Source organism: Camelus bactrianus, chromosome 9 (assembly GCF_048773025.1).
Source record: "Camelus bactrianus isolate YW-2024 breed Bactrian camel chromosome 9, ASM4877302v1, whole genome shotgun sequence".
Lineage (NCBI taxonomy): Eukaryota > Metazoa > Chordata > Mammalia > Artiodactyla > Camelidae > Camelus > Camelus bactrianus.
This window is the reverse complement of record NC_133547.1, coordinates 29,472,909-29,497,703: the sequence shown is the minus strand read 5'-3', so window position 1 is coordinate 29,497,703 and position 24,795 is coordinate 29,472,909. Positions and strand designations below refer to the sequence as shown.

At 47.0% G+C, this 24,795-nt stretch overlaps 1 protein-coding gene across 1 annotated transcript in view; it reads left to right on the top strand.

The window, feature by feature from the left end:
- Positions 1-17,819, top strand: part of ALG14 (ALG14 UDP-N-acetylglucosaminyltransferase subunit) — a 79,044-nt gene extending 61,225 nt beyond the window's left edge. The window contains exon 4 of the mRNA XM_010950422.3: positions 17,381-17,819. Within this exon, the coding sequence (XP_010948724.2) occupies positions 17,381-17,611 (231 nt within the window). The 3' untranslated portion in view covers positions 17,612-17,819. The remainder of the gene's footprint in view (positions 1-17,380) is intronic.
- The last annotated feature ends 6,976 nt before the right edge of the window (positions 17,820-24,795 follow it).

Below are 24,795 nucleotides of genomic sequence, written 5' to 3'. Positions count from 1 at the left end.
CCCAGGTCCCGCTCCACCTGCCTGGAGGCACAGCCAGTACCGCTGGTCCCTAGTCCCTAGTAGAGAACTAGGTCATCAGCTGGGCTCTTAGGCAGGCATGTGCTTTCAGGATAGTTGTGGCCCACACCAGCCTTTGTTTCCAGTTTGCTGGCAACCATGCTGAAGTATGAGTTGAAGCCTGGAGCTAGAGCATCTGCAAGAAGCTCTGAGGTGGAATCGTAGGAAACGCTGGGCTTTCCTGTCGGACGTGGATTCAAGTCTCTGCTCCGTTGCTTATCACCTGTGTGGCCTGGGACAAATGCATTCTTTTCATGTAACATGTATTTATTGAGTACCTATTATGTGCCTTGTATTTGGCTTTTAGGGAGCTGGTTTATGGCCCTCTGTGTTCTCCTCTAATGTTCCCAACCAGCTGAGAAATAAGCAAATAGAAATGAAAATATTAGTGTGATCCATTGATAAAAGCCAGAGTGGAGGGTGTGGCTACTGTGTGCAGCCACCACGGGTTTACTTCTCTTCTCAGTTGGACGACTGGCTGCCTCTCTTCTCTCCTCAGCACACAAGCCAGGCATGGGGGGTAGATGCTGGAGACAGACCAGGTGAAAGAAGAGAGTGAGAAAGCCCTGGGGGCCTGGCAGAGCCGCACGTCCTCAGTCTGTTCTCCTCAGGTCCCCATGGGCAGGCCTGTCCTCCCCGCGGGCAGGGCTGAGAGAGAAGAGACCTCACTCCGCCCTCCTGGGACCTGGGCGCTCCCTTCCCTCTGGGGAAGCAGGGGGGTTGAGTGTTGTCCTAACTGAAAGCTGGTGATCACCCTCGTGGGCAAAATAAATACTGCTAGTCTGTTTCCTCGCCTGTAAACTATGAAGAGTCAGACCTCTCTCTTCTTGTGGCTCTGGAGGCTAAAATGAAACCAGCTGCTGCTTACAAAGAACACGAGTACCTGTTTGCTGCCATTCTTTGACCAGGACCAGCCTAGAGTGGAACTGGTCCTTCAGTGACTTGGAATGTCTCTTTCCTCTCGTTCTCTTCTCATTTTGAGTCCGAGTTTGGTCATTTTTCTCCTTCTCATTCCTGTTTAGAGGAAAAAAAAAAAAGTGGGAATACTGGTCCTAAAGCTTTTGATTCCCAGTGAGCACACTGGGCAGATCTTTTCCAGTCCTTGCGTCTATGTGTTACACAGCTCATTAATTTGGACAAAGAAAGCATTTGGGACAACTAAGTCTACTTGAGAACTAAAAACTGGTCGTACCTGAAGGGTCACCAAGGCACAGCACAAGGCTGCAAGTACGTGTTAGGACACGAGGGATGTATGTCTTGATTCCTCGCGTTTATTGTTGTTCTGTTAACCTGAGCCATACTCGTGAGTGTCTCTGCTACCACAGAAAGTAATTCAGATGAGCCTTGCAACCACAATGATGAAGAAAAGCAGTACAGCTACTGGGTTTTAAGAAACCCTTTAATTCACCAGTGTTTGGACTTTAGTTTGAGGGCAGCAGGAAGCCACTGATGATTAAGTGCTGACATGGTCAGATTTGTGTTTTAGGGGAAGGTCATGTAGCAGCACTGAGAGCGAAAGGGAGGAGGGGGTGAGGCTGGGGAAGCCAGGAGGAGGCGCCGGGTGAGCCTGGGGGAGGGGAGATGCCCCCACCACACCGTGGAGGTCAAGAACAGTGCGCAGCTCTAAGAGGCTTTAGGAGTAGAACTGACAGGGTTTGGGTGAGAAGGGGAAAGGGAGAAATACATCTGGTAAGAGGACTGTTTTCTAAAGTTAAAATAATAAGATTTCAAATGGCGGTGCTGCCAGAGGCCCTTCCCCAGCAGGATTAGAGGGTTAACATGGGGAATCTGGCCTGAGAGAGACACTGGAGCCGAAGGAGAGATGGGCTGGACCAGTCCCCCGGGAGAGAGCTGGAGAGGGGGCCCTCCGGCGTGTTAAAGCTGCAGGTGTGGCGTAACACTAAGATGTGCCTGCCACTGACGGGAAAGAGAGGGGAGGGAAAAGGAGGACAGAAGAGGAAATAGGTCAGCGTGTTGAGCACTCTGGGGGACCGCTTTCAAGAATGCCATGATGAGGCAGGTTCTGCCGCCTCACGCATAATTGCGTCTAACCAGTCACGTGACAAAACACATGAAGCCTCCTTTCAGTTTTTCTAAAAACAGATCTAGCAGAAGTATCTAAGTGGATACTAAGCTAGATGGGTTTGTATTATGAGCTACATCTTTATTTTCTTTGGGTTTTTATATCGCATTCTTTCATTGGGCGGGATGGACGGAATTCAGTGCCTACGACAGGCTCTCTCCTTGCAGTCTGTTTTTATAGGATGTTACAGAACTTTGCGATTTTAAAACAAGGATCTAAAAACAGTAAACAAGATCAGATCAGTGAATACTTTTGCCAGGTGGAAGGGGAAGGAGGAGGGAAGGACTTCACGGCTTCAGAACAGACTGTGGTGTTCCTCTCTCCCCCTTCTGTTTCCATAGCTTGCCTGACAGTTTGTATTAATTGGACGTAGCACTCTGTGCCCCTCATAACCGAGCAGTGTTGGGCATATCAGTGGGGAACATGCACTTCAAGTTTTATAAGGGATTACATAAAACAATGAAAAAATATTTTCTCCATCTGTTTAAAGACTAAAGCTTTTCCCTCCATTTCACCGTTTTTAAAGACTCAGTATTGGAGCGGGGACTCGTTAATGACATACTGTGAAAGGGTTTTGTTCAGATTTGTAGAGGGGATGTATGCCATTGTTTTTTCTGAGGTATCTTGTGATATTAAACTGACCAACAGTGAATCAGCAGTTTCTGCTGGTTCCCCCTGGCTTTTTTTTTTTTTTTTTTTTAGTTTATTTAGGAAAAGCAGAAGAATTGCACCCCTAAGACTTCTGTTGTGCACCTGTTTTATGCAAAATGCTTGATAGGGACTGAATGCAATGCCACGTTTCGAGATTGTAGGCTCCCCAGTGGCTTGCTTATCTTCCCAGGCCCGAGTGCCGAGAAAAATGCCAGGTGTCATTGTAATACCTGTTGACCTTAAACAAATAGACTGCCAGTTATTTCTCCAGCAAAAAATGAGTTTACTTGGGATCAGCAAAGAATTGCTATGTGAGATGTGCAAGTCCCTGCCACCAGGGCAGAAGGAGAGGAAAAGTTGGGGTTTTTTTGTTGTTTTGTTGTTTTGTTTTTTGTTTTGTTTTTTTAATGGAGGTACTGAGTTTGAACCCAGGACCTCGTGCATCCTAAGGATGTGATCTACCACTGAGCTATACCCTCCCTGAGAGAAGAACTCTTCTAACTAGGGAAAAAGGAAGCTGGAGAGCTGTAGTAAACAAAAGGTCCATCAGAGGAATTGAGAGTTCGAAGAATAGTGGTTTTTGACTGGCTGAGCTGTGAGCGCTTGCCAGGCAAGAAGAGGAATCTTTCTTCTTCCTGTTGGGCTCTGCCATCGTCTCACGTAGGGCGTGAGAGCCTTCTGGCCTCCCAACTCAATTTTAATTGAGTTTCTCTTTATTAACTGTTACGTACCTTACACGTGTTAACTCGTTCAATCCTCAATCCTTACAACAACCCTGTGCCATTTTTATTCATTTTTACAAGCGTTACACAAGTATTAATTTGTTTCATCCTTACAACAAGCCTGTTCCATTTTTCTCCCCATTTGCAGACAGGATAACTGAGGCATAACGGAAAAAATTGACTTGCCTAAAGTCTAACAGCCACTAAGTGGCAGAGACAGGATCCAAACCCAGATAGCCTGAGACGACAGCCTCTCTACTGTAGTCGTTATACTGTGCCACCCTTCTGCTTGGGACACAACTGCTGAATTTATGAGCAAACTTCCTAAGAGAGTCACACAGATGAGACAACCCACAGTGATGGGCTCGTGGTCGTTACTAGAATTACAACATGGATGTTTAAACACATTTGATTATAATTGACATCAGGCTTAAAGTTAGCATCTGTCACGTGTGAGTGCCCTGCTCCAATTCCCCTCCAGAATTCCTCTTGCCAACATTTCCCCGGACCAGAGGGAGCCTGGTTTTGTTTTTGCACCCAGCTCTCCATTTCAAAGACTCAGACGGCGGTGGGCGGGCGGGGGGAGGCTGAATGGCATTAGACAGCCGGTGGGGGTAGGAGTCACGAGTGACAATGACCGAGTGGCATGAAAGGCTGCACGGTGCTTACACTCCCTGGAAACGCGCCGTCACACTCAGGAAGTATGATTTAATCCTCGTGAAGATAATTCCATTTTACACCCTAGAATGGACTGTCCCTTGAACAGAATTTTATTTTCAGTCTTTCCCTGGGCAGCCCTACCAGTAAGCAGCTCGGTGTACACTATTTGCCCTGTTAGCTGAACTGTACAGAAAGACAGAGGTTGATCCTCCCTCCATCCCACCTCTTTTTCCCTTGAAAGGCCCTTGAAAGAGGACCTGAGAACCCACTGCCCCCACAGAAGACGCCTGGACCGCGGCCCAGCAGCGCCCTCGGCGGGGTCTGTGGGAGGAGGGAGGCCTGCACTTCAGTCAATAGGGCCGCTGTTGATCCTGAAAGAATATCAGCCACGCAGATGACACGGGGATTCTGTTCCTTCTTCAGCTCTAAGACCCCTCTTTTGGTCTTTGTCGTGAGGCAGTCTTAGGCAGAGAGACTAAAAAAATAACAGCAAATACACCTAAGAGACTTGCTGAGTTCTTAGTGCTGTGCAGACTTTACCTCACTTCGTCCTCACTATAATGCTCTATAGAAAGCACTGCTTGAATCCCCATTTTGCAGATGAGGAAACTGAGGCACAGAGAGGTGAAGTAACTACCCTGAGATCACGCAGGTAGGACGTGGTGGTACCAGGATTCACTCCCAGGTGTTCTGGCTCCAGGGTCCTTTTCACTACTGCCCTTTACCTGGACTTTCAATGCCTCAAACATACCCCATCTTGTTTACAGTTAGACAGAAACTTGTCTCAAGAAACAGGGGGCTCCATATTTGAATTAGAAAACCTGGAGCTTTGGTATCCTGTCCATAATGGCTAAGAATCTCGTCTTAACAAAATTTGGCTTTTGGTCAGGAAAGATGTTTCCCAGATTCCCTGCTGGATTAAAACCTGTTGCCCTGCCCTTAAGATGCCTCTGGCGGAGGACTCACTCTGATGCTGCCGACAGACTGGCCCTACCACTGAGGCCCTGCTTGTCCAGCCCTCCTCTCCCCAAAAACCCAGATTGTGATGCCAAGAAGCATGAGGCAAACCCTTCCCTAGGTCTGCAGAGATGCTCCTTCAGCACAGTTGGGATGGGGCCCCTTGCCAGCTAAGAGGCCTTTTAGTGGCAGAAGATATGCCGCCTTGCCCGTCCCTGTTACTGTCCCTTTCTGTCCTCCAACCCCTCAGGGCCAGCTCTGTAACCTGTACTTTACCCTCAGAATGTTGTCAGCTAGTCATTTTTAAAGCATTCACAGATATTTAAGGAGCTAACTTCCAGTCCTTAAGAGAGGACCCCTCCCAGGGATGTGTGCTCTCTGAGAGATGATGCCTGAGTCTAGCCCGCGGGGCCGAGGAGGGGCGTCCTGCGGAGAGCCTCAGTTTCTGGCAGTTCTCACTGCTGTTGGGGAGCTCAGGCTCACCGGAAAGCTCTTCCGGCTGAGTTCAGTGGGGCTGCTTGTCCCCAAAGTGATTTGGAGCAGGACGAGTGAGAGACTGGCCTTTGGTGGCTCCCCAGCCCCCACGTTTCCAGCCCCCCACTGCTTTCTCCTTAGCGCACCCAGACCCATTTAGCAGGAATGAATGTGTCTGAGGCGACACTTCTGAAGCTTACCAGCCCCTTTCCTGTGAGCAGAGCGCAGAGGTTTCCAAGCTCAAATTTGTACCAGCATCGCCTGGGAGCTTGTTTAAAATGCATATTCCTGGGCCCTGGACCCAGAGATTCTGATTTGGAAAGAATCTGCATCTTTGACAAGTACCGCTGAGTGAATGTGAAATACTTACATGGAGTCCCTTCTCTAACTGCTGGTTTAAGGGGTCCTCTCTGAACAGAAGTGGGACCAACCCACTGCTTCTCTCAGTTCCTACCAATGCCTCTGTGTGTCAGTCTATAAGAAGAGAGAGTGGTTCGTACAGCCAAACACACCCAGCAAAACGCAGCTAAACTCAATGTCAGTAAAAAACCTCCAGAACACAGCCTGATTCTGACAAGGGTGTCATTCGGCTTCTGCAAGTTACTGATGGAGTCAGGTGCACAGTGCTGGGCTTCTGATAAATGTGTAGGGGACAATTAACAGAAAACCCCTTCTGAATGCCCGAATGCATGGAGTAAAGCACGTGTTCTTTGAAGAAACCTGACTGCGGATTTAAGGTGTGGAATCTAAGCTCGGTTCTGGAGTACGGTGTTCTTTAACCACAGCCAGGCACAGCTCCTTAATGCGTCTCAGTCTGTTGAATTCTGTCTTCTTGCCTCTGTTTCAGCATCTGTCTTTGAGTATATGTGATGTCTCTCTGTCTCTCTCTTATGCACATACACTCAGAAACTCATATAAGTGTTTTCATGTAGCCTTTTGACTTTGAATTAAGGAATTAGATAATCCTCTATTTTAAAAAATCATAAGCCTTTTAACTAGATAATCCTCTATTTAAAAAAGTTATAAGCCTTTTTAAAATAATCTGTGTAAATTATCTAAGGAAAACCACTGACTAGCTTTTGGTTCAGCAAGATAGAAAATTTATATGTAGGTACATGTAAAAAAAATTAGGGCGGGATCATGAAGAAATACCACTTACCCACTTAGGAGAGGCCTTGACAGAAGCCAGGCTTATGTAATTGCTTTGAATTCAGGCCAAGTCTCCCTGTTCAGAAAGGGCACTCCCTTTTCTTTTGAAAGTGTTAACCATTTCCCCCTCTTTGTATCTGCTGGAAAGCTTTCATAATCTATCTTAGTCCAATGGTGTATATAGGCTGCCACTGATTTCTCTAAGAAAGTTATAAAGTATTAATAACAGTTGCCAGAATTTGGCCTTCAGGCAAACTCCCTGTGTCGCTTCTGCCCAGGGGCCTGCCTGGCCTTCGCCCCCCCTCCCCCCGTCACATAGTCCTGGACCTGGCTGGCAGGTGCAGGACCGGGACGGGGCCAGAAGAGCCTCAGGCTGGTTTTCTAAAGCTAGTTGAAGTCTAAGCTGTGTGAGCTTTCATAGGTCACCGTATTTCTCTGGGCCTCAGTCTCCTTGTCCAAAAAATGAGGGCACCGACACCCGCCTCGGGAGGCCGCTGGAAGGTTTAAGTGAGGTGATGGTGCAGAAGGCCGCCCTCAGGCTCGGTGCCCGTGAACGTCAGGTCTTCCCAGTCCTTCGGAAGGGCACGGATTGGCTCCTGAGACCGCGTCTCACACTAACAAACGGTGCATCTGGGAGAGCCACTGGCTACACAACGTGCGGAGAACAAAAGGGAAAAGTCCTGGGTTACCAGGATTCAGAGACCTCCGCGAAAACATTTCAGGGGGTTGAAAATACAATGAAAACATACAAAAAAAGACTGAGAAGGCAGGAAGTCGTCACCTTGACCATTTGGCCCAGAGAACAGGAAAACCAAAAGATTCGGTTTCCTCAACTGAAGGGAGAATCAGCCAGGAAGGTCAGGAAAACTGTGTGTGCTTAGCCTGACAGTGATCCTTAGCGATGATGCGAAGTAGGCACAGCTTAGCAATTCAGATTTTTAAAAAATGTTTAAGTTGTTAATTTTATCTGTGTATTTATTTTTTATGATGGACCGGCAGGGCAAGGAAATAAAATGCCAGCCAGGTGTGGGCACTGGCGACCTCTGAGCTCCTTTGCCTCGTCTGCTCTTATGGCCGGAGGAGCCGCAGGTGGAGTGCCCAGACTGCGTGGAGCCCTGGGGCTGCAGCCTCCTGGTAGCACGCGCTGAAACTACAGGCGGACATCCCTTTTGTGGAGGGGAGGACAGAAGAGAGCCTGCTGTCTGTGTGTCTCTCACTGTTTAGCTTCCGCCCCTGTAGCTCAGCCCAAACCCAGCAAATCAGGGTGGTCACAGAAGGCTGGGAAGTGTGTTTCCCACACCAGGGCAGACTTGCCGACTCTTGTTTGGAAATGAACAAGATCGGGCTTATTCATCAGGTCATCGGCTCGTTTACCATGTCAGGGCCACCGACTTCCGGGGCCATTTGGCCCCAGGCTGACAGGTGCACTCCTGCAGCTCCACAGAGCCAGAGCCAGGTCGCTCAGGAAGCCTTCAGTCATCTGCCATCTGGGGGAAAAGAGAAGGCACCCTTCCTGTTATCAGGCTCCTTCTGGCACTTTTTTTTTTTTAACATAAGCATCATTTGGAATGGATCAGGCAGAGCAAAAAGTAGGACTAGAAGATGAAGAGATCAAAATGGGTGCTTGGGTTACTTTGTAAGGGACCCTCTGAAGGCAAGAACAGTTCGTGCCAGCTCAGCACCATGCCTGTGACAGAGTGAGGGGCCAGCCTGGGGCCACACAGTGCCCTTCAGAGTCTGAAAAATGCCACAGGCGTTCTACTTTAACTTTGGGAGGATTATAATAATGGCTACCGTTTACTGAATTTTTCCCATGGGCCAAGCAAGCCCTGTGTTAAATGCTTTACATGTATTCTTTTAGCTCCAAAGCAGCGCTGTGAAGAAGATACTGTTTTCCCTGTGTTTGTGTTTGTTTCTGGTTAGATTAGCATTCCCCACCCGACATTCTCTTCCTTACCATTATGCCCAGAGAAGACAGTACATTAGATCTTACAACTCTCCTTCCCCAGAGGACCATTGGAACCAGTCTTATCTTGCCCTTTATATGTATCTTTGTTTACCTTGTTCACCACGAGAAGTTCAAGCCCCTGACACAGAGATTCCCCCAGACCTAACCGCTTTGTTAAGTTATCATCTGTCTCCAGCTCCCACGCCTCCCCAACCTGCCAGACCCCTTCACTGGCCCTGATTTGTGGTCCGTCCACAAAATCTGCATCATCTTCTCTCCTGCCTCTTGTCCCAGTTACCGTCCGATCTACCCAGAATATCATACCACTTCATCAGTTATTGGCTCACAAGTCACTTTCCTCCCAGGTCTTCTCTGACCTCCACATCTCCGTGCTCTCTTCTCCTGTGTGTCTTCTCTCTTCATCCGTGTGTCTGTTATCTTCTGTCTGCCCGCTGGAATATCAGCTTTGTGAAGGCAGGGATTTTTGTTCACTAATGTATCCCTATTACCCAGAACAGTACCAGGCATATCATTTTTGCTCTGTATTTCTTGACCAAATGAACCCATGAATGAGGTAACTGAGACACAGACTGGATAAGCAGCTTGTCCCTGCTCACACTGCTGTTAAGCAGACAACCCAGATCTATGGGATTGCAAAGCCCTGGCCCACAGCACCATGTTGTTCAGCCTCTTGATGGATTATGTGAATCCAACATGAGCAGGAATATTCTGGTGGGAATGGGAGTAAACAGTGTTGATGTGTCAGTATAAGGAACCCATCAGTTGGGCAGGATCTTGCAGGACCGAAGTTTACTGTTCTTTGTTTGATTACATCATATGATTATGTGTTGTATAAGAAAAATATATGTTTTGTCATTCAGGTCACCAGAATATATTTTTCATATGTATTTGGTTTTCGTCCATAAATCCTGACTCACAGCTCCTAAAACCCTTGGAGTTTCCTAAGAGCTGAGAGCGATAAGGGTGTCTTTTGTTTAATTGGATGAGGTGACTTTTGGAAAGCACCTAAGGATAGGGGCTGGTTGCCAGTGGAGCCAACCATGTGATTAGAGGGTTGGAACTTCAGTCCCACCCCCACCCATCCCCAACCTCTACCTCTGGGGTGGGGAGAGGGCCTGGGGTTGAATCAGTCACCAATGGCCAGTAATTTAATCAATCGTGACTATGTAACGAAGCCACCATAAAAACCCAAGAGGACAGCGTTGGGAAAGTTTCCAGGTTGGTGAGCACGTGGAGACTTAGGGAGAATGGCACACTCTGAGAGGGCGTGGAAACTCCACACCCTTGCCCATACCCTGCCCTGGTCTATTTCTTTCTCTGCCTGTTGATTCGTATCTTTAATATCCTTTCTAATAAATCCATTAAACTAGCTCAGGGTTTTCCTGAGTTCTATGAGCCATTCTAGCAAATTAATCAACTGACTTATAGCCTGTCAGTCAGAAGTGCAGGTAACAACTGGGCTTGTGACAAGTGTGTAGAGTGGAGGGCGGTCTTTGGGACTAAGCCATTAACCTGTGGAATCCGGGTAGATAGTGTCAGAATTGAGTTAGTAGAATGGTCCCTGGTGTCTGGAGCATTATGTGTTATGGGGAAGTCCACACACACATACACACATACACACATACACACATACACACACATGTTGGAATTGGGTCCAGGAGCCTGATTTACTTTGGGAACAGTTTTTTTGAGTTGTTACCAAGCAAAGTACAAGTAACTGATATTTGAAGAGCCAGCAATAAATTCAGTGTCTTTACAACATAAGCCACTAGCCTACATAAAAACAATTTATAACTTACTTACCTTTTTGCGATGGTTTAAAAGAAGATGAGGGCTATGCCTGGGTAAAGAGGAGTAGGGAAGTGGCCAGGTGGACTGGGACGTGTTCAAGCAGTGAAGCAGCTGGTGCCTGTGTAGAAACACGGAGTGGAAGTGGTGATGTGATTGGAAAAGCAGGCCTCAAAATGCTGCACACACAATGATGACAACTCAAAATTCTGTGCGCCAGCAACAGAACGGTAAGAGACCCCGAAGTTCATGAATAGTTGGTGATTTTGGTGTTTAGGATTTATTTGGTTATTTCCCCTGGGTCTGGATGGTTAGATGTTCCTGTTTAAATGTGACTACTCAGATGATTAAATGTCCATAAAAAGGAACTGCGGTGCAGCACGACGTGCGCCAGGCGACGCCGTCATCCCGGCCGCGGCGCGGCCATTCCCCCCGCTGTCCGCCTCCACCGAGCGCGACATTCGCTCGGGCTGCACCCCGCCCCGCCCTCTGACAGTCGCCTCTCCGTGCTACAGACCACCTGCCTTTGCCTCCCTGCTCGCCTGACTACTCTCAGATGCTTCTGCGTCCAGTTTTGTGAGACTTCAGCCCGTTGCTCTTGCGCCCCTCTTCCCTGGCACGAGGGCCCGGGCGCCGCCTTCCCCACGCTGGGGCGCTCCCCGCTCTCTGCCGCGTGGTCCGCGTCCCTGTTCCACTCTGTCTCCTCCTGCGCTCGCCCTGCAGCCCCCTGAGCCCTGCCTGAGGAAATCCTGTGACTGCCCTGGCACGATCCGTTCCTTCTGACTCTGCAGTTGCTGCTCCCGAAGTCTTTGTTCTTGCCGTACCCATCAGGTTCTTGGTAATGAACCATAAAAATCCACTCCGGCTGATGAGACAGAAAAAGAATTCAGGCAGAGGCTGCTGAGAGTCCTCAGAGTTACTGGGTGAGTTAACGAAGTAGGATTAGAGAGCTCAAGGGGACGGGGTGGGAGCCGAGCAGCTAGAACCATGGCCGGAATTTCATGGCCTCAGAGCTGGTTTGGAGGGTAGGGGCCACTGCTGCCACCCCTGCCGGACAGTGAGCCCTGCGGCTGGCACCGCTGGTACCGGACGCCAGACTGCCAATGGCACCTCTGCCATCGGAACAGCCTCTCCTCCGGCCTTGCATCTCTGCACCGCTAGCTGCTGGACAGGCCTGGGCAGAAACATCTGGCCAAGTCACAGGCCCAGCCATGCGCTGTAGAGGGGACCCAGAAAGGAGTACCTCACTTGTGCCGTGACAGATGGGCTCTGCCTGCTGCCGCAGCTCACACGGTGGGAAAGCACTCCGTTTCCAGACAGGAACAAAACAAAGCAAAACAAAACAAAACGAAAGGCCTCATGGCCCATCCTGGATTCAGGACAGTTGTTTTATTAAACTTTCTACAACTTCCTTATGTCCTTGAAGCTGTTTCTTCTAACCTCTCAGCAAGAATTCTGGAGCACAGTTTAACGCAAAACTGAAACTTTAGGGGTCACAGATTTATGTAAAAAATATTCACAACAGCATGACTTAGGATAGCAAAAAAAAAGTCAGCCTGAATTTCCAACAACAAGGAACAGTTAGATGAATCATGAGATACCTACAGGATTACATATATGCAGTCATTAAAATCATGAATTTTTTAAACCTTTTACAACACACAAAAATATAACTGAAAAAAGCTTTACAGTATTTATATGTGAGCTCAGAATTACGCGTCTGCATATATGAATGTATTTATAGTAAAATATAACGTGTATCTGAAGGCATACACTGGGAGAGAATACGCCAAAATGTAGCAGGTTGATGACCTTAGAAGGATTACTTTCTTCTTTAAGCTTAGCTGTACTTTCCACATTGAGCTGGAAAGTTACAAATATTTAAAAGAAAATCTGTTGAGGGCGCCACCATTTTTACCCTCTGTCATGTCCTCCGAACGTACAGTGTTACCCAAACCAATCTCAAACTAAATACTCTTGAATTCTTACTCTTTTCTCCTGGTGTTGGAAGAACTCACATTTTTCTATGTAATCAGTCCCTCCTTTACCACCAGTTCATCGTCACACATCTTTATGTCACATACAGAGCCTTCGCTCCATTCTATAAATCTTCCCTTCCTGTATTTTAGCCCAGTGAGTGACTGAAGTAGCCACCTCTGGGTTTCCATTACTTTTCTCTTAGCCAGATCTGAAAGTTTTGTCTCTGTCTCTATCTTTGTAGCTTTGTTGGGTGCAAGAAATAATGTTGATTATTTCATCATTTTTAACACTCTTTTGGGCATAGGCTAAGCCAAGTGACCTTGTGATTTTCTTATTTTCTGAAGTATGAAGGCGCGTTCTAAAGCACCTTACCTGGGATGCTTCCTAGTCAGCCTACGACTGAGCTCTTCTTCCCGTGTCTCCTAACTCGTCCTGCACTCGGTGTTTACTCCCTTCCTCATCTCCCCGTTTACCTGTCTACATAGTGGAACCAGCAGCCTGTACACAGAAGTGTAGGCGTGGACAGAACTGGTGACTTCCACAGAGACTACCTGCCTGAGCCAGCTCAGCGTTGACAGGGGGCTCGAGTTCTGCAGTTTCATCCTCGGCCCTGGACGCCCAGTGAAATCTTGCTTGCTGCTGTGTTCCTGCACTTCGTTAGCTTTCTCCAGCCTCCACCTCCACCAGCAAAAGGCTGTCCAAACGTCTGGTTTTCAAGCTAGTGCCTCCGAGGTGGACTCTACTTCTCTGTCCACTCTTTTCAGGTCGCAGCCCTAATCCGACTCTCCATCTGGCTTTCTGTCTCACCTGCATATGCTCTCTCTTGGATCGCCGTCAACTTCATGGTCTTGGACCCTTCAAACCAACCCAGGACCCTGGCAGGTCTTAGCCCATATTCTGCGTATGGGGTTCCTACAAGGCTCGGAGTTAAGTTCAGACTACCCAAGGTAGATATGTTCTTTTATGCAGGCTGATGTCCTGTCTCAGCTGACAGGACTTGACCTGTGGTGACCCAAATCTACAGAACAACAGTCCTCCTGGAACTATTCTTGATCCGTGATCTGGCTCATCTACCCTCATGACTTCATATTTCTACTAGCCCTGATCTCTTTCTGTTTTCTAGGCCCATAACTTATATTATCTTTAGTGCATCTCTTGGCTTTCCTGCTCTCAGAGAAAGTTATTTATTGATTTGTTAATTCATCCAACAGGCACATATGAACACCTACTGGTTGGCGCTGCAGACAGTCAGAGACGAGTCAGGAAGTTAGACAAAATAAAGGGCTGTGTCAGTTAGGATGCTTTTTATTGCTAGTGACAGATGTCCTGATTCAAACTGGCTTAAACAAAAATGGAATGTATTCCCTCACATATCTGGCAAGTCTAGGGGCAGATCTGGTTTCCTTCAGGCATAGCTGGATTCGTGGATCTTAAATGCTACCTTTGGGACCTGGCCTGTCTTCATCGCTCAGCTCTGCTCTGCTCGGCGATGGCTTCATTCCCAGGCTGTCTACATGGTGGCAGGATAGATGTTGACAGTGCCAGGCCCACATTTCCCCGGGTTCCAGGACAGCAGAAGAGGCACCGCTCCCTCAGCAGCCCCACAAAAGTCCCTCCAGATCCTGTGGGTTCTCCCTGGGTGCTGTGCTCTGCCCTGAACGGATGAGTTTCGCCAGGGAAATTCAATGCTCTGACTGGTCAGACTGGAGTCATAGGTCCTCTCCTTACATTTGAGTGTGGAGTCAACTCTGTTCAAGCGCTTAAGTTGCGAGCTAGGGATACAGTGGTTCCCCTGAGGACAAGGCGATGGACGTCGCATGGTTAAAAAAAAAAAAATTTCAGCTGCCAGTTACAGCCATTATGTTTATGAAAAATGTATATGGTAAGTTACTGACAAGGTCAAGTCTGGCAGAGGGAGTGTTTTATTTCACTTGGTAGGTAATAAGCAAAGGACTTCCTCCTCTCAGCATCACTCCCTCCTTTCCTTCCTTCTTTTCCGCAGGACTGAGTGCCTGCTTTGTTCCAGGTGCAGAGAGTAGACCGTCCTAGAAGGGGACCCTGCTCGTAAGGAGCTTACAGAGTGTGAGGAAGAGAGATAGTAGGAGCGATGCACCCACGTTTACTGAGGACTTGTATTTTAAGAAACATAAATATAAAGAATATTTCTGTGTTTTTTAAAAAATTAAAAAGACAACTGCAACCCCGGCTGTCTCAAAACACTTCTGTTTTGTTCAGCGCTTGGAATAAGTCCCTCTGGTATGCTTTGTTAAACAATGGAAACGCCATAGCCACAGTTTTTTAATTTTTTTGCGTAGGCTGCTGTAAAACTCAGACTTAAAACCTGTGCTTAATTAAAGGAAACTTCTCTTGGCCTAAGTTTTCCTTAAGATTCCTTTGCGCTTTTTTTCCCCCTTTTTTTTAATATTTGGTTTAGGTTTTTGTGGTTTTATCATACCTGGTACTTTTGTAGTGAGGTATTGGAAATAGAGATGCAACAGAGATAAACAGAATACCTTTCACTTCTACTTTTACTGCAACCGTCTCTGCTTCTGATCTGTGGCAGGTTGTTAATGCATCTCCCACCAGTGCCCAGTCGTTTCCCCTCCTGCCTCCAGACATCATCAGTGCGTTCACAGCTTGCCTGTAGCGGGCCGACCAGATACTGAAAGGAACACGTGTTCCTTTTTTTAAGAAAGGCAACAAACATGAGAATGTGTTTGTGGCATTCAACATCCAACATGCAACCTTCATATTATTTTTTAGCTGTAGATTTATTCGGCTCTGTACTATGGAAAAGAGATTGAGAGAGGCAACACAGATAATCCAAGGATTAGAGAATACGTGAACACAGAGGTTCTCAGCTGGAGGTCTGGCAATGCCTGAAGACATTCTTGACCATCTTGGCTCCTGGAACCGTGTGGGTAAAGGTCAGAGATGCCACCAGACATCCTACTATGCACAGAACTGCCCCCCCCCGGGGAATTATCCCGTCCAAAATGTCAGTAGTGCCGCTGTTGAAAAACCTTGCCTCGATTGGATTTTTAGAATTCTAAACCCTGAAAGGATTCAGAGTAAGCTTGTAATTTAGGCTTAAGACAAAACTGGAAACCAATGAGACTCAGACAGTTGTAGCCTCCTGGCGCTGACAGGAAGTCATCTCGTCTAGTCTTTGTTTCCCACGTACGGTAGCCAAGCCACATGGGAGAAGAGTAACCAGGGGCAGCAGAACGCTGCCTCCTGGACGTGTGAGCAGGCAACTACCCAACCTCTCTGTGCCTCCATTTCCTATTCTACAAAGAGAGACACGAAGACTTGCCTCAGATGGCTGCTGTGAGGATCAAGTGCAGTGACACGTGAGGTGGCCAGTGCAGAGCCCGGCCACGGCGAGGGGTTAGTAAGTGGTGGAGGTGAGCGCCGAGGTGGTAGTCACTGTCACGTTGTTGTTCGCGGGCGCAGAGCTAGCTTGCAGCTTGGTTAGCCCTGTTCCCTGACTGCCTGTCCCATTTTCTTTCTCTTACGCTGCCTGGAGGGTCTGTGAAGCAAGGCCATAGGGGCCACTCGGTGCGGATTAAAGGGCACTGGCCTGGAGAGCAGCTGTGTAGCTGGTAATTCAGGAGAAAGTCTGGACAGAAGTTCTTCACGTAAGACCAGCGAGAGGGTTAAATTGTAGGCAGAATCTAAGGAAGACTGAAAAGGAAACAGGCTAGTCTCTCTGATCCCAAAACTCTGTGAGTGGTGCTCCAGGAAGGGTGGAGCTTAGATCAGATGGCCTTTACCAAACCTTTATATCACTCACCTTTCTTGCCGCCCCGACAGATGTATGTCTGGGAGGGTCCCTGAAATGCTGGGATGCTTAGAGCAGTATTTCGGGGACCCTTTCAGCTCTAAGATTTTCTGATGTCTGGTAAGTTTTGTGGGCCTGGTGCTGGAACGATCGTGTGACACTGTAGGTGATGCCCAGTGGGCACACACAGACAACACAAATCTCTTATTTTGTGATTTGTGGAGTAAAAAACGCTTTATTTTGTTTTACTAATTCAGTCAACATGAGCATGTAATTAAGATGTTGTGCAAAATGCTTTTTCCTTCTGACAATGATAAATTATCTTACCAACAATTCTGTGAAATAGGTTTCCTCTCATTTTCTTAAAAGACATAAAAAGTATTTGTAGTTACTCTAATTTTTTTTTGTTTGATTCACCACCTAAATTGTTTTTAACCAGCAGCTTTCTACAAAAATAAGCAAAATTCAAAAGCATTAAAACTCTCTGGATTATAAGGATGGGGTAAATTCTCTTGAGGGCGAATCTCACTCATTAGCCTTCTCTCAAATATCCCGTGTGTTGAATTGAACTCCCAAGTGATTCTACGTCTGACAATATTCTGTGTGTCGTTTAAAGACATTTTCTCCTACATCTTATGTCGGTCCTCCAGCTGTCATAAAGATTACTTTAAAAAATCAACTCAAACAAGTTGCTGCATGAGAAAACAGTGAATCACAGCTGATTTGATCTATTTTCTGTCTATTTTTGTGACATTCAAGATCCACAAAGCAGCTGGAGAAGAGGCACACGCACCCATCCCCTGGCTGCTGGCTGAGCACCAAGCACTGGGCTAGACTCCCGGAGCACAGGGCAGGCCCCCAGGCACAGAGAGGGGAAGTGACTTACCCCAGGTAGCACAGCTCGTAAGCAGGAGAGCCACAACACAGCCCCACAAGGCTCCTAAGTGCGTTAGTTTGCTACAGACTGGATCTTGACAAGGAATAATTGAAGACTTGGAATTTAAAAAAAAAAAATCCCCCCTAAGATTTGACTGTTTTTAATTTAAAATGCCTCATTTCGAGAAGTATTCTGTGGTTTTGTTTGACCTTCCACTTTTTTTTTCAAGGTGTTGTGTAACGGACCAGGAACATGTGTTCCTATCTGTGTATCTGCCCTCCTCCTTGGAATACTAGGAATAAAGAAAGTGATCATTGTCTACGTTGAAAGCATCTGCCGAGTGGAACATTTATCCCTGTCCGGAAGGATTCTGTTTCACCTCTCCGATTACTTCATTGTTCAGTGGCCGACTCTTAAGGCGAAATATCCCAAATCTGTGTACCTTGGGCGAATTGTTTGATGAATGACAACTTACTTCTTTAGAATTTTACAGGCAACAATATTTATTATAAATGGAGAACAAAAAACTGCATGTTTATTGTAAAAAGCTTTTGAAAATCCTGAGAATTATTGGTGGTCAAGAGTAAAAATATATATATATAAATAAACCAGTGAGGAAACTGAAGTTGCTCTTATAAAACAAACATTAATAAACCACTATGTGTGCCTCTGTGCTCCAAATTTCTTTTCTGTACAGAAGTATCTCTCACTACCTGCAAGTTATCTTCTGACTGATTTTAGTAATATTTTTCTTCTAGAACTAAATATAGAATTTGTATGATTAGCTCCATTTCCTGTTCTACAGCTTTTTTTAAATAAGTATTCTGCATTGTAGACAGAAAAATATTTTTTAGTTTTTGTTCAGACACAACAGGCTTTATTTCCTGTATGGAAACAGAGAAGTCCCTCATGAATCCTTTCAGCGTAAAGGAAGCAGTTATATTAAACTGGCTCCATGACAGTTTGCACTCCACAGGCTTCCAAAACCGAGCACATAAACCAGTATCTTTTTTTGTTGTTGTTGTTCTTCGGTTTTGTTTTGTGAGTCGTTGGCCTCCACCCAGAATATCTTTTAAAATCTTTTGTTTGTTAAAATAAATTAAAAGGTGACCACTGTCATAGTAATAAAAACGTGACTCTGTTTATCAGGTCGTTTTTTTTAATGTTTCGGTAAATTCACGGTGTCCCGGCTGTAGTTGTCTCTGGCTGGCTGAGATGTTCAGGCCCAGATGAGTACAGATTTACGTAGCATTTACGTGCGTGCTTGTTGTTTGTCAGAGATTCTTCTAAGTGCTTTTCATATATTAACTCATTGAGCTCTGAAAACAACTCAGTGAGGCAGCTACTGCTGCTACCCCCATTTCACAGATGACTTCCCAGTCAAAGCCGGGATTCAGGCCCAAGCAGCCTGTCTTGAGAGCATGGGCACGTGGCCTGTGCGGTCACGTGGGGACCCGTCGTTAGGAGGGCCCACACCTGGTTGACTACTCAGCTATCTCCCTCTTGAATTTCTTAACGTATTTTGAACAAGGGGCCGACACTACATTTTTCATTGGTCCGTGCGAATTGTTCAGCGGGTCCTCCTTGAGAGTCTGCTCCCAAAGAGCCCCGGCAGGCTCAGCAGAAGCACAGCAGGTGCTGCGGGGCCGGCCCGGCCGCTCTGCGGTCCCCAGGGCTCCCAGTGCCCGCCCTGCTACTGGAACAGGGCCACGATGAGAAGACCTCTCGTGGTATTTAAGTCGTTTCATTTTTCCGCTTCAATCTTTCTTATGATACAAATCTAATAAAGAAATGGTAGGAAATTAAAGAAATTGACTTCTGGTGAAAAGAGACATGGTCACCCAAGATGATGTAAAACTAAAATGCTCAGGCTACCCTAGCCTTTCTCCTTCTTTTAGAAAATCTTTCTTCTTCTAGAAAATCTCTGAATCAAGTAGGCGCGTCTGACATCAGGTCACTTCCTTGGGTTTTTGGCTGGAGAAGCGCGTGGCAGAAGACTCTCAGGACAGGGAAAGCACTTTGCTGTCTGGATGTGGTGGCCGTGGGGCAGCCAAGCGCTAGTTCATCGCGCTTTGACTTTAATTCTCAAATCTCAGCCGCCGTAAAGGCCTAAAATATCAGACAGCATGTTTGTGTGGTTCAGCCAGGAGTGGAGATGAAGGACACCTCTACGTTTCTGTGGAGAAAGTGGTTTTCTAGGGGCAGCAGCGTGTGTATTTCTTGCATCTTTGAGTTTTTCTCTGCTCTGTCCCTACTCCTACGTGGCACGAGGTAGATGACTGGGGAGTGAAACTGGACTGCGTTCAGTGCAGTTAAGGCCTGTCTGTGCTCCAGGGCAGCCACCCCGGCGCCCCCACAGCTAAGCTCCTGGAGGGCCAGAGCTCACCACGCTTAGGCCACAGAGAATTGTAGAAAAGAGGCCATGATTTTTCCCAGAAACATATGCCCCAGATGTTTTGTAGAGCCTTGACTTAGCCAGTGGTCAGCCTGGAATGTCAGAGGAGGAATCTGTATGTGTCAGATCACTGAAAGCTCAGAAATATCTTCCTGGATTTAGGCTGCTGTATACATATTCAGAGTCAGGCTGAGACACACATCGTCACGTCCTGCTCAGTTTCAGATTATTTGGTAAACAAATGTGTGCTCTGCTCTTACTCTATGAGTTAATTTTGTATTTTTGTTGTTATTATTATGGCTAATTCAAGTCCTCAAGGTCGCAGGTCACACTAGCAACGGGGACTGGCCTGACAGTGGGAGCAGCTTCCTGCCATGCACTTCTGTGGCATTAAGAAAACTGGTGCTCCAGAGTCCATGCACACTGAAGGAGACCAGTAGCTAGCTCGCCCTTTCCAACTGCTCTCAAAACACTCTGGAACGTAACTTTTACTGGAAGAGACTGTTCATGAAAAATTAGTTGCATCAGTCTTTAAATGAGAGGCAGGGAAACCACACATCCTGCCCACACCTACTTCCCTGGAAGATTTTATCTACAGTTCAGCAGTCCTAAAGGGTCTCAAAGCCTAACTGTTTCAGAAAGGACGTCCAAAAGTCATCACAGGAAGCTTCTGCTGGCACGAAGAGTACTGTGAACCCATGTCGACAAGAGGAATGCTGTGCAATTTTAAACTGAAGAGCAACAGGTCCTTGCTAGAAGAGAAATGATGGCCCAAGCTTCCTCTTATAAAAGCAACTTGAAACACACTGTTTATTTGGCTTTACCAAGGTAGGTTGCAGTGGAGAAATGTATCACCCTCTTACCGTGCAGCATCCTGTGCTGAATGCTCTGTGTCTTCTGAAAAGCCCCCTCTCACCACAAGGAGTTTGATAGCAATGTATTCTGCATCTTTTATGCACAGCAATGTCATCATGAGTGTCTTAAAGAAAATTGTCCTCCCTCCAGCTCGGTGTCTGGGGCCTTGTGGCGTTTCTTCCCCATGATTCTGGCTTTGGCAAGCCATGAGCAGACACCTGGACTTTCCCGTCTGCCCTGAGCGTTCTTCTGTAAGCCCCAGCACCCAGCACTCTGAAGTCAAGTTGTCTCCAGTTGTCTTCTCGCTGCCACTCACTTTAAACATGGATTTGACGTGGCTCAGCCTTTTCCCTCCAGAGCAGGTGCCGCAGTTTCCTGGTGCCAGGCCTGGTTATATCTCACACAGCAAACTTCGAAATAATTTTGATTTTTTTACTCTCTTTCCTTAATCCACATATAATTGGTTGCCTTTTTATTTTACTACCCCCAGAATTTTCCCTTGTCTTTTCGTCCTCTTTTCTCCTTATCATCTGAATTCCCTATGGGTCTGCCTTTGAACTAGTTCATATCCACCCGTGCTTTTTAGTCCTATGGTCACAACTAAGCTAACTCGCCAACATAAATGCCTTGTTCTGTTGGTACGTTTTTTGAGGAACTGAGGCAGAGAGAGATTAACAAGATTTTAGACTTAGAAAGTAGCAGAGCTAGGATTTGAACCAAGGCACCCTAGCACCAGCCAGACTTCCTGGTGGTCCCTGGGCCACATTATGTTAGGTTTAAAATTAAAAAGTGCTGGAAAGGAAATTAACAGGTGCCGTGATGGGAATGCGGTGCTGGTTGCTGGAGGTGGAGGGGGGGGAGGTATCCGGAAAGGCCTCGCTAAGAAAGGGACATCCTAGCTGAGAGCTGAGGCGCAGCGCCTGAAATCCTCGTCCTCTTCCCACTTCCCCCGCAACTTACACGTCGCCTCTCCCGTAAAATCCCCCTGTTCTCCCGTAGCCTGCTTTCAGCAGCTTCTCCAGACACTTCTGTGTCCTCGCCACCCACCCGGCAGGTCAGCACTGACTACATACCATCCAGCGGCGACACCCGCGAAGGGAAGAGCATGCGGTTTTGCTGCTGAGCTCTGCACGTGTGCCTCACTTCAGGGGCTGCACCTCGTGCTGCTCTTGTATCCTTGCTCCACTCTTGGGCACACCTGCCACAGTTCTGGGTGGAATGTAGCCTTTAAGTAGGTACATAAGTTCCTGCACCTTCAGGCCTTGTCTAGGCCTGTTTAGTTGCATTTCATCTGGACCAGTGGTTCCCAAGCTTTTTGGTCTCAGGACCTCATTAAAAATTGTTGAAAGACCCCCTGCCATGAACTTTCGCTTATATTTCATCAATCTTTACTACACTAGAAATAAACTAGAAATTGTTTTTTTTAATTCTTATTTTTTATTGAAGTGTAGTCGATTTGCAATGTTAGTTTCAGGTACACCGCAAAGCAGTTCAGTTATACATATACATACATACATATTTTTTCAGATTCTTTTCCATTACAGCTCATTACAAGAAATTGAATATAGTTCCCTGTGCTATACAGTAGGTCCTTGTTGTTTTTGTATTTTATATATAGTAATGTGTTGTTTGAGAGTTTTTTGGGGGGGAGCGGTAATTAGGTTTGTTTGTTTGTTTGTTTATTTGATAGAGGTACTGGGAATTGAACCCAGGACCATGTGCATGCTAAGCACGTGCTCTACCACTGAGCTATACCCTCCCTCCTTATATATAATAGTGTGTATCTGTTAATCCCAAACTCCTAATATGTCCCTCCCCTCTTCCCCACTGGTAACCACAGTTTGTTTTCTACGTCCTCGAGTCTATTTCTAAACCAGAGCTTTTTTAAACATAAGAACACACAGGGACACATTCCAGTAGCCGTCGGAGAAATGACATCATCACACATCATGTAGCATCTAGAAAACTATAAACCCATGAGAAAATGAGAAGGAAAAAGGAAGATAATGTCTTAGTGTGTCTTAATACGACAATTGTTTTGACCTCATGGGCCCCTGGAAAGATCCTGAGGCCCCAGGCGCCCCTGGGCCACACTTTAAGAAGTGCTGCCCTTCATAGTGGCACACCAGTGACTTCACCTCCGCGAACAGCCTTCCGTCCGTCAGTGATCTGTACTAGTTTTCTGTTGCTGTGTAATGGGGTGCCACAGACTTCGTGGCTTAAGATAGCGCCTATTATCTCCCCACGCTGTAGATTAGAAATCCATGCAGGGCTCCGCTGGTTCTCTGCTCAGGGTCTCACACGGCTATAATCAGTGTAACAGCCAGGACGGGTTCTGATCTGGAACTCTGGCTCTTCTTCCAAGCTCATTCTGGTTGTTGTTGGCCAAATGCAGGTCCTTGTGGTTGTAGAACTCATGGTGACCTGTTTCTTAAAGGCCAGCTGGGGAGTCTCCACTGCTGCTTGTCTCTTTTAAGGACTCACATGACTGGGTCAGGCACACCTAGGGTACCCTCCCTTTTAATTAACTCAGAGTCAACTGATTGAGGGCTGTAATCACATCCTCAGAAACCCCTTTTGCCATATTAATAAAACCAGGAGAGTGACAGCCGATGATACTCGTAAGGCCCACCTGTTCTTCAGGATGTGGGATTATGCAGGGTGTGGGCATCGTGAGCTAGAACACTGGGGGCCATCCTAGGACCCTGCCAACTACAACCTGCCTGGTGTTTTTTGTTTTGTTTTGTTTTCAAAAAAAAAGGTTTTTAAATCTTTTACTTATACCTCCAAACTCTAGCATCAATATCCAAGTTCTCTTTTTTATACACATGGGAAATTCATGTCTTCCAAACCTCGTCCATTTTGTAGCAAGTTATTTTGTGCCTCCCTTTGTTTACTTGTCAGATAGGTGTAATACCGCTACCTACCTGTAGAGTTGCTGTGAGCACCAAACCAGATGGCACACGGCCTGCCTTCAGCCCCATGAGCCCTCGGCAACCTCCTGTCTCCAGACGTAGTGGCCTGAAGGAAGACGCTCCTTAAACTAAGCGCAGCAGGCGCGTCCCACCCTCTAGGATGGCCTTGATTAAACAAAGCAGAAAATAACAACTGTTGCCAAGAACGTGGAGAAATTGAAACCCTCGGGCATTGCTGATGGGGATGTAGAGTGCTGCAGCAGCTGTGGAAAACTCTCTGGCAGTTCCTCAAAGACTTGAAGTTACTATATGACCCAGCAATTCCACTCCTAGGTCTTTGCCCCGGAGAATGAGAACATGTGTTCACACAGAAACCTGTACACCAGCAATCATACCAGCATTGTTCATAATAGTCAAAAGGTGGAGACAACCCAGATGTCCACCAATGGGTGAATTAACAAAAGCGGTGTATCCACACGATGGAATATTACTCGATCACAAAGAGGTCTGAAGTGCTGCTTCACAGATGAATGAACCTAGAAAGCATGCTAAAGGAAATAAGCCAAACAAAGAAATGCCGTATGTTGTATGATTCAGTTTATGTGAAACGTCCAGAATAGGCAAATCCATAGAGAGAAAATAGATCCATTATTTCCAGGGGCTGTGGGAGGGGGCAATGGGGGTGACTTTGAATGGTTATGGGATTTCTTTTTGGTGCAATGAAAATGTTCTGGAATTAGATCGTGGTGATGGTTGTACAGCTCTGACTATACTAGAACCCCCTGAGTTGTACACGTTACATGACTGTACCGTACAGCATGTGGATTATTTCTCAGTGAAAAAAACTCTCATCAACAGTAAAGGAATCCATCCATGTATACGTGTGGGCGTGTATACAGATAAGAAAAGACAAAACGGAAAAACTAAGCAGAGCAGCCGGGAAGCTGCTGCAGGGAGGGTTTCTGTTTGTCGTGATTCTATCTCTGCCCACAGCAGGCCAGACGAAAGGTGCTGGAGACAGAGCAGAGCTATTGGGGAAGAGCTGAGTAAGGGCTGGGGGAAAAGGGCCCCGGGAAGGGGCCGGAGGGAGAAGGTGGCCTCCCTCCCCAGCTCCGCGCTAAAGGGCCTCACCCCAGATGACCGAGGTGAACTGTATTTTCCAGAGTTGGCCGGCCACATGCTCTTCTGCGGTGCGACCTGGCCGTTTCCCCACCCAGAAGTGGAGTCCTGCTTGCTCTCCCTTTGAACCTAAACCGGCTGACTTGCCTGGCCACCAGAATGCAGTGAATGACTTGGTCTCTTGAAACGCTCGCCCTCGGCTCACTCCCCCTGGGGACGCCCTCGCAGGAGGCAGCCACCACGCTGTGAGAAGCCACGTGGAGAGGCCAAGTGAAGGCGTTCGGGTCATGGTCGTGGCCCAGCACAGACTGAGTCATCTCAGTCCAGGTGCTGGTGAGGGCAGAAGCCTCCAGGTGACTC